Here is a 12,452-nt window from a genome sequence, read left to right on the forward strand (position 1 = left end):
CAAAATACTTTGGGACATTTTGTAAGAGAAACAATTTTGGGCACCAGTCATGTTTAATAGATAAGTGGTGGACGGTGGGCTTCAGCGGTTTGTTTACCTGTGACATGGGGTTTGCACTGGCACTGTCCCGTGTCCTGGTTGCAGCTGGGAATCGCTGCTGTCGAGCTGCTGATGACACCAGTGTCACTACAGTTACAGCGGACGCAGCCGCTTGGATTTGAGGCTTGAAGACCATACCAGCCAGGCAAACAGTCGGTGCAGCGGCGGCCTGTTACTGCAACCTTACACCGACACTGACCTCCTACCTGGAGGCAAGAAACCCAGAGGGAGAGGTGTGAGAAAGAGAAGAAAAAACAGCAATAGAAAAGAAACTGATCTTGAGTTCCTTTCAACAGTTTTAAAAACACTCAATCATCACATTTAGAGTTACATGAGGTTTACAATTTGCTGTTTGTGTTTTTGTTGTATACCTGGGTGCACTCCATGCTGCCGTTGACTGTCCCAGCAGTGTGACAGTTACAGGGCAGACACACATCAACTGAAGTGGGATCAGATTCCTCAAGCCGGAAAAACCCACTTATACACAGCTCACAGTTCTTGCCTGATGGTGAAAAGAGACACACACAGGATGAGACAGAGAGCATGTCTGTCCAGGTTGACATCTGCCTAGTTTATGGTGAACCCTGCCTGCTGAAGACAGTAAAAGGTTTACGAATGTTTTAACTGGCCACAGACACGGGCTGGATTTCTACTGGTGCTGCCAATGGTCAGTCTGTCTTTGTCCAATCTGCATCACAACAAAGAAGCTCTCCTGCAGCAGATGGGGCTTCAAATCTGAACGGCTCACGGATTCAGATATAGGCAGCTGCTTAACAAACTGCTTGTGATATTTAGATTTCTGGGAATTGGTAGCCAAACCATAATATACATTTTTTTTAAACTGACAAGAACCCTTTAATTAACTGTTTTTTTGCATTATATTTACGTGGTTAAAAATGTGAAAGGGTAATTATTGTAACAAACTCTGTACCTGTGGTGTTGTGCATGCAGTTGTCACAGACGCCCCCTCCTCCTCTATAATGCTCATCTGGTTGGTCATCAGCGCTGACATCATAATGACAGGAGAGGGCATGGCCATGGCAGGGGCAAGGCCGGCAGTTCATAGGCTGGAGCTGGTCACCTGACCTGAATGGCTTGTCATTGTAGAGGGGCGCACAACGCTGACACTGTATAAAACAGCAACATATTATATTAAAATACAGATATACATTTTTAATACATAATATACTGCACGGTTTGAATATACTGCCAGTTGTATTTTTTTCTAATGATGAAGAACCGGATTCACATACTAGGATTCTAACACAGTAAGTGAATTTGAGAATACAATCAAAAGCACTTTTCCCTCTGTGAGACCACAACACATTCATTTGAATTAAAACAGACCTAGTGATAAAATCAAAAACAATCCCTTGTCCCTTGACAAGAGATCAGAAATAAACAACCATGTGTGTTAAGCAATGAAATAAATGTCATAAACTGTGCATTCACTGAGAACTACTGTATACACATGTGAGCATAGAGAAATGGCCCCATGACAAGTGAAACACTTGTTTCTGATGGAACAAAGACTGACACAGAAACAGAGAGAAGCAAAGAAACAGAATGAGTGATGGGGGATATGAAGAGAGGAAAAATCAGTGGTCCATGTTAATCTAAATCTAAAGAGAGAAGAGAATAATACATAAAACTGAATAGAAAACACAGAGGTATTCTGTACTATATGATAAAGAGTCAGTAACCCCCCAACCAATACACTCATCAGACCACTAATGAGGAGTGACTTGCTACAGCCACAGCTCTCACACAGGCACACTTTCATGTCAAAATAAACATACAAAGGTGTGCGTGTGTGTGTGTGTGTTGGGGGAGGGGAAGTGATATAAAAAATGCATTTTTCTGTAGCACAGAGCTGCAGAGGCAAGAACCAGCGAGTACAAGGCCTTTGATTTTGTTCAGCAGTCAGTACAAATTATGGCGGACAAGGGGGGCATCAAATGGTGGGATTAAAAATGTATTAAAAAACACAGGAGTTCCTCCCATGTGTGACACATGCAGACCTGCACCGGGCCTATTATGTATGACACAGAGGGAGGAGGGAGGAGGGGGGCAGGGGGATGAGAAGGGGAGGGGGGGAGAGAGCATAGATGGGAATGGGAGAAGATGCTCATATTTGTGTACGAGAGAGAAGCGGAGGATGAGAAAAATGCAGGAGACTGATAAAAATGCATTCATATTTTAAAACTTAAATAACAGGGAGAGAGATAGAGGAGACAGAGAGAGAAAAAAACAACAAGTGTATAAGCACGATGTGGGAAAGACATTAACAGGAAAAACAGAAGACAAAGAAAGAGAGGACAATAAGATCCTGAACAAAATCCTTGGAATGTGAAGAGGACAAAAGACCCCATGTGTAGCTTTTAAACTTTCAACAGTTGGCAAACTTAAACTGGTGGTAAAAAAAATGTATTATATAAACAAGAGACAGTGGATGCTCATTTACAAAGCAGATTTAAGGGAAAATAAAACACATATTCACAAGAGCAATAGGGTTTGCATTTCTCTCTGTGTGTGTGTGTGTGTCTAAACACAGATCTTGTTAATAACAATGCTCTGGACTAACGAAGCAGCATGCAATTCTCTGGAGACACCAGACAAAAAGAAACAAGCCTGTAAAGACCCCTCCCACACCCACACACCCACACACGCGCGCGCGCACACACACACACACACACACACACACACACACACACACACACACACACACACACACACACACACACACACACACACACACACACACACACACACACACACACACACACACACACACACACACACACACACACACAGGAGCGTGTCTCGGGACATGTAATTCCACAGGAGTGCAGGGCTGTTTGCATGTTCCTGTTTGTTGTGTCTGTTGCCTGCTCATCTGTCTGTCAAGCTGTTTGGCCTCCACTCTGGCTGTTGTCGTATCCTACAGTAACTACCTGCTTTTCTGTTTGTACATGCTTCTGTTACCCCTCTGCCCATCTGTCTTTCTGTTCGCCTACCTGTCTATCTGCAGCCCTGTGCCTCAAAATGTTTCACTTATCAAAGGTACTTTTCTTTCTGCAACAAAAAGCTTGCTCTACATCTCAGCCTGCGTCTCATCTGCCCGGGGAGGAGTTGAAGAGCGAGATGCAGCGAGTTTTCTGCTCCCATATCTCTCTTTTCATTCCTCTTTCGTCTCCTCTATCCCGGTGCCTCCTCCATTTTCCCACCCTTCCTTCCTCTTCCATCTTCCGTCTTTCTCAAAAACAAATCACTCCGTACATCTCTCCCGGTTTCCCACCTCTCCCCTTCCTCACTTGGTTCCCCCTGTCTCTACTATCCCCCGACTGCTCGTTCCCATAGCCGCGATGAGTATGTGAGCAGGAAATATTACCATAACAAATGAAAGAGAGGGAATTTTTTTTCTTTCTACTCCTTTCTTTTCATTCAACACTGCATTACCTTCCCTCTCTCCCAGCCTGCTAATTAGTCGAGGGACTGGTGTTCGGGAGTTAAAAGAAGAGTGCACACGTTCATTCTCTTCTTTATACAAAAGGTTTTGATGGCACTCCATCATCTGCACACAGTACCAGCAGCGAAAAGGGACAGCAGATACTGAAGATTGAGTTTACATGGTTTCAATTCTTTTGCTTTTATCTTCCTGCACGTTTTCACTTCACTGTAACAGTAAACCTATTTTAGAACATTGGTAAAGTGTGCTCTGCAGATGGAGAGGCACTTTATCAACAATCGGACTCTTAATTCAACATTTATTTTGTTGTTTTCAACACTTTGACAGAACAGACAGTTTAGTACTAGAATGCCAGTCGAGCACTAACCTCCACCAAGGCCCAACAGTCCCCATCAATTCAATTATGCTGCACCAAATTGCAAACACTTAAAGAAATCTGAATTTTATTCATCAAGATCCATGAATTATTCCCTGAAAAAGAATGTGAAACCAAATTCCTGGATCCACTCCCTGATCAGATCCTCACAAAAAATGTATGATTTCCTCCCTTACGCACACCACATCCTTTCTCCAAGTTTCGTGATAATCTGTCTATTACATTTAGCAAGATTTCATTTACAAACCAACAAACGACAAAAGAGACAGGGGTAAAAACATAACCTCTTTGGTGGAGGGGAAAAAAATGGTGGCAGGATATGAATCTGGTTGACTCCAGGAAGAGTTGTAACTGTAACAATACAAAGGCTTATGGAGATTCAAATAAACTTAACTCATTCAGGACATTTTTATGAAAACATATAATAAATTTAGCACAATTAATATTGTTATGTGGTTATTGGTTTTGTTTTTTTACTCTTTCCAAGTGTAATGTAAGCTGCGCGCGTGTGTGTGTGTGTGTGTGTGTGTGTGTGTGTGTGTGTGTGTGTGTGTTGTGGACTGTGAGTCAGAGGAAAGAATAACATATTTTTTTCCACTCGGAATATTTCGACAAAATCTGCTGAGTGAGGAGAAGACTAATGGATATGTGGACATTCAGATGGTATGTCACAAGCATCTTTGTGTGTGTGTGTGTGTGTGTGTGTGTGTGTGTGTGTGTGTGTGTGTGTGTGTGTGTGTGTGTGTGTGTGTGTGTGTGTGTGTGTGTGTGTGTGTGTGTGTGTGTGTGTGTGTGTGTGTGTATGTATGTGTATTTGTCTGTGTGTATGTGCCTCTGTTAATCTGCTGGGGAAACGCATCTTATCCTAAATGCCACGACCAATTTCACGCTCTCACTGGAAAGGTTGTGCCACTGGTGTGTGTGCGCGAGCGTGTTTGTGTGTACAGGCCTGTGTTATGTGTATCTGAAGTTAACCCGGTTAACCCCAGCGTAGGTGAAAATCTGCTGCTGAAGCAGACTTTAGCAGAAGGGATCCTGGGCAGTGCTACTTAACGTCACTAGCCATCAATATCTATCACACACACAAACACACACACACACACACACACACACACACACACACACACACACACACACACACACACACACACACACACACACACACAGAGATACAAACAGAAACACAGAGTGTACTTTTCAGAATTGATATACAAAATATACCTTAAATACCTATGAATAATCCTAACACTTACCCAGCTTAATCTAATTCTACAAAATCTTTTCATTATCGCACTTCTTTTTTTTAAAGAATAACATTCACATTGGGCAACGGTAGAAACACAGAGACCAACATGAGCTATACAATAAGATAAAATATAACATATACACAAGTGTACTCTGAAAACAAAAATACATTAGGATAGAGGATAAAGACATCAAAAAATCTGAGAAAATAATAATGAGAAAATAAAAATTACAATGTCGGCAAAGGGATTCAGGGAGTATATATTTGATGTATTAAGTATACAGGGAGACTGCATATAAAAAGGCTGTTGCCTGATTGCACTTTATATGTGACTAAGGTACTTGTTTCACTTCAAACTAAATCTATCCACCTGATCATTAATCCTAACAGCAGCTCCAAGATGAGCGAACCATACATGCACTGGAGCTAAATCAATTCTACGACTAAATTTCAAATGTAAGATTGCACAATTTGTCCACAGTAAAATCAGCCGGAACCTATAAACAGCTAGAAGTATCTCTACTAACGGTACAGTAAGGGAAACAGTACTTTAAAGATAGTGTAGTGTTTTCTTTTTTTTTTTTACAAAGAAGACATCTTTTTGCTTCTGTATCACAAATATTGGACAACGTTGAATCCCCACAAATACTAACCTAATAAAATAAAATGTAGGATTCCATGTACAATAAGATATATGATATAGCTTTCAGACACGACTGAATCCATCAGATGTGGAGAGACGTATGGAGACAGAGTGACAGAATAAGAGATCAAGTCTGACACAGAGTGCACATAAGAAAGAATCAAAAGACAGAGTGAGAAAGTGGGTGAGTGTCTGCGCTTTTGTGTGCGTGTGTGAGTGTGAGAGAGGGAGAGAGAGAGAGAATTTAAGTGTGTGTCTTCCAAGGCCCCCGTTGATCATCTTGACACATGTCTGAGCATTTCTGTCACTTTAATGTCACTGTGGAAATTCTGCAGATTAGTACAACATCCGTCATGGTGCTCGGCCGATCCAAGTCAACAGAACGCATGCAATATTAAACGCTAATATTCCTCACAGCCTTTTATGCTCCAATATTATGGAGACAGAAGAAAGGTCCTGAATATTCACTCAGGGAGACGACATGGACAGGTTGGGAAGAAAAGTGCACACATGCACGCACACACAGGACACACACCAAAAAAAGACTGTATAGACACATACACATGTTCCCCACACTCCTTTAAACACTGAGGTCTGAGCTGCTGTAGGGAATAATTTACATAAAACATACACACAACCACGCACACACACACACGTGAGCACAAATATCCATATTGGACACGTCTCTCTGAAACAAAAGACTCACTGTATGTAGAAGTGAGACAGACAGAAACAGATCACAAGGACAGAAAGACGGGAAGAAAAATGGAGGGAATACGGGGATGAAACATGAGGAACAGGAAGGAATTAAATAGTTAGAAGTATAGTGAGGCAATAAAGAGTGAGGGGAGGGGGTTAGAGAAAACGGCTGAGTGAAATGGAGCGAAAGACAAACAGAGAGAGAAAAAGAGCTGATTAGAGATGCATGCTAAGGGAATGTCATTGTTCTAGTCGATTTGAGACATTATTTAAACTGAGACCCAGGAGAGGAAGAGTGTGAGAGAGAGAGAGAGAGATCGACAAAGAGAAAAGGATGGAGGTGGGACAGGGACCTCGAGACACGAAAGAGGAAACATGGTGCGTAAAAAGAGAAATGTAAATGGTTTAAATGAGATTTAAAAAAAAAAAAAGAAGAGAGGCAGATGGATTTCTTAAAGATTAGTCTGGTTGATGGCAATTACTTTGCAATGTCAAATTCCTTTGTGTGTTTGTGGACAATATTTTGTTCAGCCACCTTCAAGCCCGCCCTTACCCTTTCAAAGGGCTGTTTGAGGGTTGAGACTTGATTTTATGGCTCAGGTCTGAATCAAGTTAGGGTTTCAGTGAGGGTTACCAAGTTTGGCATTAAATAGTGATGGTTTAGGGAACGGGACTAGGGAACACACTGAGACACACACAGACTCAGCTGCCGTCTCTGACCCACTTCAGTTCAATTTGTTTGAAATGACCGCCACAATATCAACACTGATCACCAAATAATGATTGATACTTAGTAGTAAAATCTCATTCTTGCACTGACACACACACACACACACACACACACACACACACACACACACACACACACATACACAAACAGTGTCATCGGACACATGTTTAAACTCAGACTGGGTAAAAACAACAGAATTGTAAACTTAGACAATGTATGGCGACCCGGAGGAGATGGTGTTTGGCTCAATTCGGTTGGCTGTGCGCAGCGCGACTGATAAAGACACAGAGAGGAGCAGTAACTTACTGACACAGCCGGTAAAAATTGTTTATGATAAGATCAAAAAGAAAGACTGTCAGCAGATAACATGATCATTGGTTTCCACAGTATTTGTCTACATCTGAGCCACGTTGTGATGCCCCCATTGACGATGGTAACGTCCATCAGCCCAACTCTTGTGTGTGACTGCTTCTTCTTCTATATCGATGGGTCCATGTAAGACAAACACTACCAAATACATGCTTATGTTTAGGAAAGTTTGTTATGAGAGTATGAAAGTGTTTAAACACCCACACTCATGCACATACACGGTGGTGTATGAATGATATATAAGTAGTGAATAATGCAGGCTTCAGTGAGGTGAAGCAGTCATACTGAACTTTTCACTGCTGATTGACTGGAGGCTTTTGTTGGGATGGTGCTGACTATTACCTGGCAAGTTGTATTAGCTTTGTTACAAGTACCGTTCCTGGGATGTTGGGTTAGATCAAACCAGTCTGAGAATCAAAGTGTACACTAACATTCTGCAGCATACAGTACCAGGGCGTGAATACCAGTATTAACTGTGACCGGACTTCAGAATAATGTGGCATATCGTGTTATGTTAGAGCTGGTTCATGAAGGATTCATACCTGACAACAAACTCAGTTCAAGGCTTCTTTTTCTCTGCAAAACGCATATAAGGACGGACATAAAAGCCATGTTTAACTTCCACAGCGTTCAAAAGCTCAGTCACCGCATTTCAAGTAAGGAAATGTGAAAATATGTCAAGTGTATTACACCTGATGGTAGATTTAATTCAAAATGTAAAGAAATCACAAATTCACTTATTACAAATTACTCAACCCTTTTAAAAGTCCTGCACCAACAGGGCTGATCTCATTAAAACTATTTAAAATAATGTACAATTTTCATTAACAACTTTAACAACATGCAGTGTACTGTCTTCGTTGGGGGAGATTATACGTTTGAACTTGATATGAGCATCACATGATGACTCTCAGGATCCAATACTGATATAGATAGTTGTGAAAAGAAATTCCTCGAGAAAACAAACCAAGGTGGAACATGTGTTTCAAAATCTAGTAACACTGGGTGTGTGATGTAAGACTTCACCATTAAAAAAAGGTTAAAATTGGATTTACTGTTTTGTGATCCCGTGTGTGTTACTCACATTGTTTCCCTCTGTGTGGCTGTCAGGCAGGCACAGGCAGCGGTAAGGTGTGACACTGGTATCACAGTGTTCTGCGTGGCCGTGACACTCACATCTGGCCAGATGACACAGAAAGAGAGAGAAATAAACATCACACAAATTTGCTCATCAAAATCTCAAATTGTGTAGTATGATGAAAAACCAAACACAAACGAAGTAGCAGTCTGTCATCCATTGAACAGCAGTAGTACCATTAGGAAATTGCCATTCAACATTTATAAATGCCATCCTGAGAATTATCAGAGCGACGTAGCACGTAGCAGACTGTTCTCGCTCACAATCATACACGCACACGCACACGCACACACACACACACACACACACAGAGAGCACGGCAGTCATTTAATTATTCATTCAGATATTCAGTGGCTTTCTCTCTTTTGGTTTTCTTCTCTGTATCCTTTCACCTCTTGTTCTCTTTGTGTCACTTTCTGTTGCACGACGGCTAAATTAATCAAATCTGATTCTGAACCAGATAATAAACTGAAGATTTTCTCTTTTTCTAATCAAATCAACAATGTGTTAAGTGCAGTACAGTCTTTCCTGTGGATCAATTAGTTTAACGCAGAGTCAATGTGTTTTGTACAATACCAAATCTGCTTGGATATGAAAGAAATTCTCTGAGAACTAGAGCTGTCAACAGTGCATTATTATAATTATTAAGGTAGGCCAGTCACAATAATACATTTAGTAAGATGATAATTGTCCCAGAAATTATTTCGATAACTGATATTATTGTCATCATTTTGAATTTTCTCTGGCTCTGTTGACAAAAATTGCTCTTGAATAAACGTTAAACCTTTGGCACAGGATATATGTTACCAGCTCGGTAAACTTCATGGGATTATGATTTAGATGAGCTTTTAGCTTTCTATTGTATTAAGTTAGTATTCCAGCATTTCCTCTAGGATTGTGTGTGTGTGTGTGTGTGTGTGCGTGTGTGCGTGCGTGCGTGCGTGTCTCTGTTGCTCTTCAAACAGACGATCTATATATAGATATCAAATTGATCAATGATGTTGGATCATGAATCGTTCCAGTCATGTAACAGGTGAAATACGAGCACACAAAATATTGGACTTTCTTTCAATGTGTTTAAATACGTGTCTCATAATCTCTTGAGCGAATCCAACAAACACAAAGTAAACTTCAGTACTGTTCAGGCCCTTATAACTTCTGATTCGTGTTGGTGTTTATTGTTAAAGTGTAAAGTGAGAGCAGGTCAGCAGGAGTGTGGAGGGAGGAAGCTCAGACAGAGACTCTGACATGGTACAAACCAACTGCTGCTTCTGATCTGATCCTGAAGCAGCAGCGCTAATCATTTTACAGCGTCGGTCCGTATAGTGGAAACCCTGTATTCACACTTTTTGTTGCCACTCTTCTTAAACTAACATTAACGTCCTCTCCTTATTTCTGCTTCACTGTCTGTCTGTGTGTGAGTGTGAGTGAGTGGGGGCAGGGCCAGCAGGGGCCTCCGAGTGTGAGAGTAAACTCCGCTCTCAGACTGAAAGGGGGGAGATAAGAGAAGCAACACGACGCACCGGTGCAACCAAGGAACAGTTTTAGTCGCACAGAAACACTGAAGTATTTCTGTGGTGGTATGTGGTCGACTTTGAGGTGCAACAACGATTTGATTCACTGACGTAAAAATGAAAAGAATGGACAAGAAAATTGCTAAATTGTAACTTAATTTGCTCGTACATTATCGGTTTAGAAGATAACTGATGTGGTTAAAATGAAAAAAATGTAGTTTCGCAAAAAGAATAAAGTGATTTTTCAATTACGTCCGCCTAGGAGGTGACGTTTTCATTGCTGTTTGTTTGACTGTTAGAAGGATAACTCAAAAACTACTCAATCTATTTTATCGAAACTTGGTGGAAGGGTGTGAAATGTGCCAAGGAAGAACCCATTATCTTTTGGAGCAGATTCGAATATCGGGGGGGGGGGGGGGGGGTCCAGGAATTCTTTGTAAATGCCTCAAAAAATAATTCACAGATCTTAATTATAAAAAATGTGACATATTTAGGAGGACTGATATCTAGAAGTGATTGAGGTGACTTAGTGACTGAGTGACATTCTAGTTTTTAAGCATCTAAAAGGCAATAGTGTGACACAGTGTACAACGTGATCACAGTGGTCCTGAGAAAAACATAGTTAATTTAAAATGTATAGAAAATGAAAAAAGAGGTCAACAACACAGGTAAAAACATAAGTGCTATGAATGAAAAGGTGCATCTCTGCTATAATTATAACAAACTATAATTTATGGATGAAACATGCAAAGACAAGGCTGAAACAATAAAAAAGAATTCATGCTTCAGGTTCAGCTGAGATTGTAGCAGGAATCTCTAACTATTATTGGGGTACCAGAAGCAGTTTTGACCTTTTATCCTTTAGTGACATCCCATGTCATATCCCATTAAATACTTTCTTTATTCGGCTCAACCATCTTCATGTTCCTCTTATGATGTCTAATAAATAATAATTGCATAGTCTGCAACAGTAACAATGTTAACAGCCATTTAAACTGGATATGCCACACTAATAATGTAATAATTTTTTATTTACATCATCATGATGAAATTGATAATTGTGCCATATATTAGCATTGCACGATTAGGGTAGCACTGATATATTGTTACTAGACTTTTTTAATGTCTAATAGAGGTCGAGCCATAAAAACTTTCTTCTATTTACTTCATGAACTAGAATGACATAGTGCAAACCTCCGCCAAGGCCCAACAGTCCTCTTATGAAACCACATTTAAATTCAGTAGATCTGGATGTTTATTTGGATCTGCTCAGAATTATACACACTCATAAATATCAATTCCCTGAATATGCCTGATTCTTTTGTCAAGATCCAGGAATTATTCTCTGAGATAAATGTTGAAATGTGTACTGTTTTGCAATGTTAAAAATGTGAAAAACCTCGATCTGTCTGATCCAAATCTGCACCAAAATGTAATGGGTTCTTCCTGATCTATACCACATCCTTCCACAAAGTTTCCTGGTATTCTGTCCAGTGGTTTTGCGTAATCCTGCTTTCAAACTTACCAACCAACCAACAAACAAACACACTGGGGAAAACATGACCTCACTGGCTGAATTATGTTTCTGTAGTAAAGGAGGATTTGTTTAATTCAATTCAATTAAATCACAACATACATTATCTCAAGGCACTTTACAGTCAAGACCTTTATAGGGAAACCCAACATTTGCCACAATAAGCAAACACTTGACTGTGGGGAGGGAAAAAAACTCCCATTTAACCTCAAGAAGAGGAAGAAACCTCAAGCAGAACACATAGAATTAAATTCTCATGCATGAGATATACAAAGACACACATAATCAAGTAGTGAGTGTATTTCCTTCCATTTTATTTACATGCTTTATAAAGAATTAAGAGAAAGAGAAATAGAAGTATGATGAAAGGAGGGGGAGAGAAGGAGGGACGAAGAATGCACAGATGAGATTTCAGCAGCTCTGAGTCTCTGTTTCTCCGACTTTACTGTAACAAGCGACTAATTAAAACAGCTTAGAGGGAAGAGGAGGGGGAGACAGAGCTAGAGATGATTGCCTCCTGCATAATCCCATAATTACCGCAGTCATAAAAAAGTCACTGTCAGTCTAATGATGGAGATGTGTTCACAATTACTCAAAAGGCTCCACTGAAACCCAACAGTCTGTGGCAAAATATT

General features: G+C 40.5%; 1 protein-coding gene across 2 annotated transcripts in view; it reads right to left on the reverse strand.

Annotated features, from left to right (window-relative positions):
- The window catches only part of ush2a (Usher syndrome 2A (autosomal recessive, mild)), a 198,975-nt gene that overhangs the window by 153,577 nt on the left and 32,946 nt on the right, over window positions 1-12,452 (reverse strand). For both annotated transcript variants that reach the window (XM_034581476.1, XM_034581477.1), the window contains exons 12-15: window positions 8,716-8,809; window positions 1,031-1,226; window positions 471-601; window positions 98-305 (exon numbers count right to left, since the gene is read on the reverse strand). In XM_034581476.1, the coding sequence (XP_034437367.1) occupies window positions 98-305; window positions 471-601; window positions 1,031-1,226; window positions 8,716-8,809 (629 nt within the window). The remainder of the gene's footprint in view (window positions 1-97; window positions 306-470; window positions 602-1,030; window positions 1,227-8,715; window positions 8,810-12,452) is intronic.

The sequence above is a fragment of the Hippoglossus hippoglossus genome, chromosome 3, assembly GCF_009819705.1.
Source record: "Hippoglossus hippoglossus isolate fHipHip1 chromosome 3, fHipHip1.pri, whole genome shotgun sequence".
Classification (NCBI taxonomy): Eukaryota; Metazoa; Chordata; class Actinopteri; order Pleuronectiformes; family Pleuronectidae; genus Hippoglossus; species Hippoglossus hippoglossus.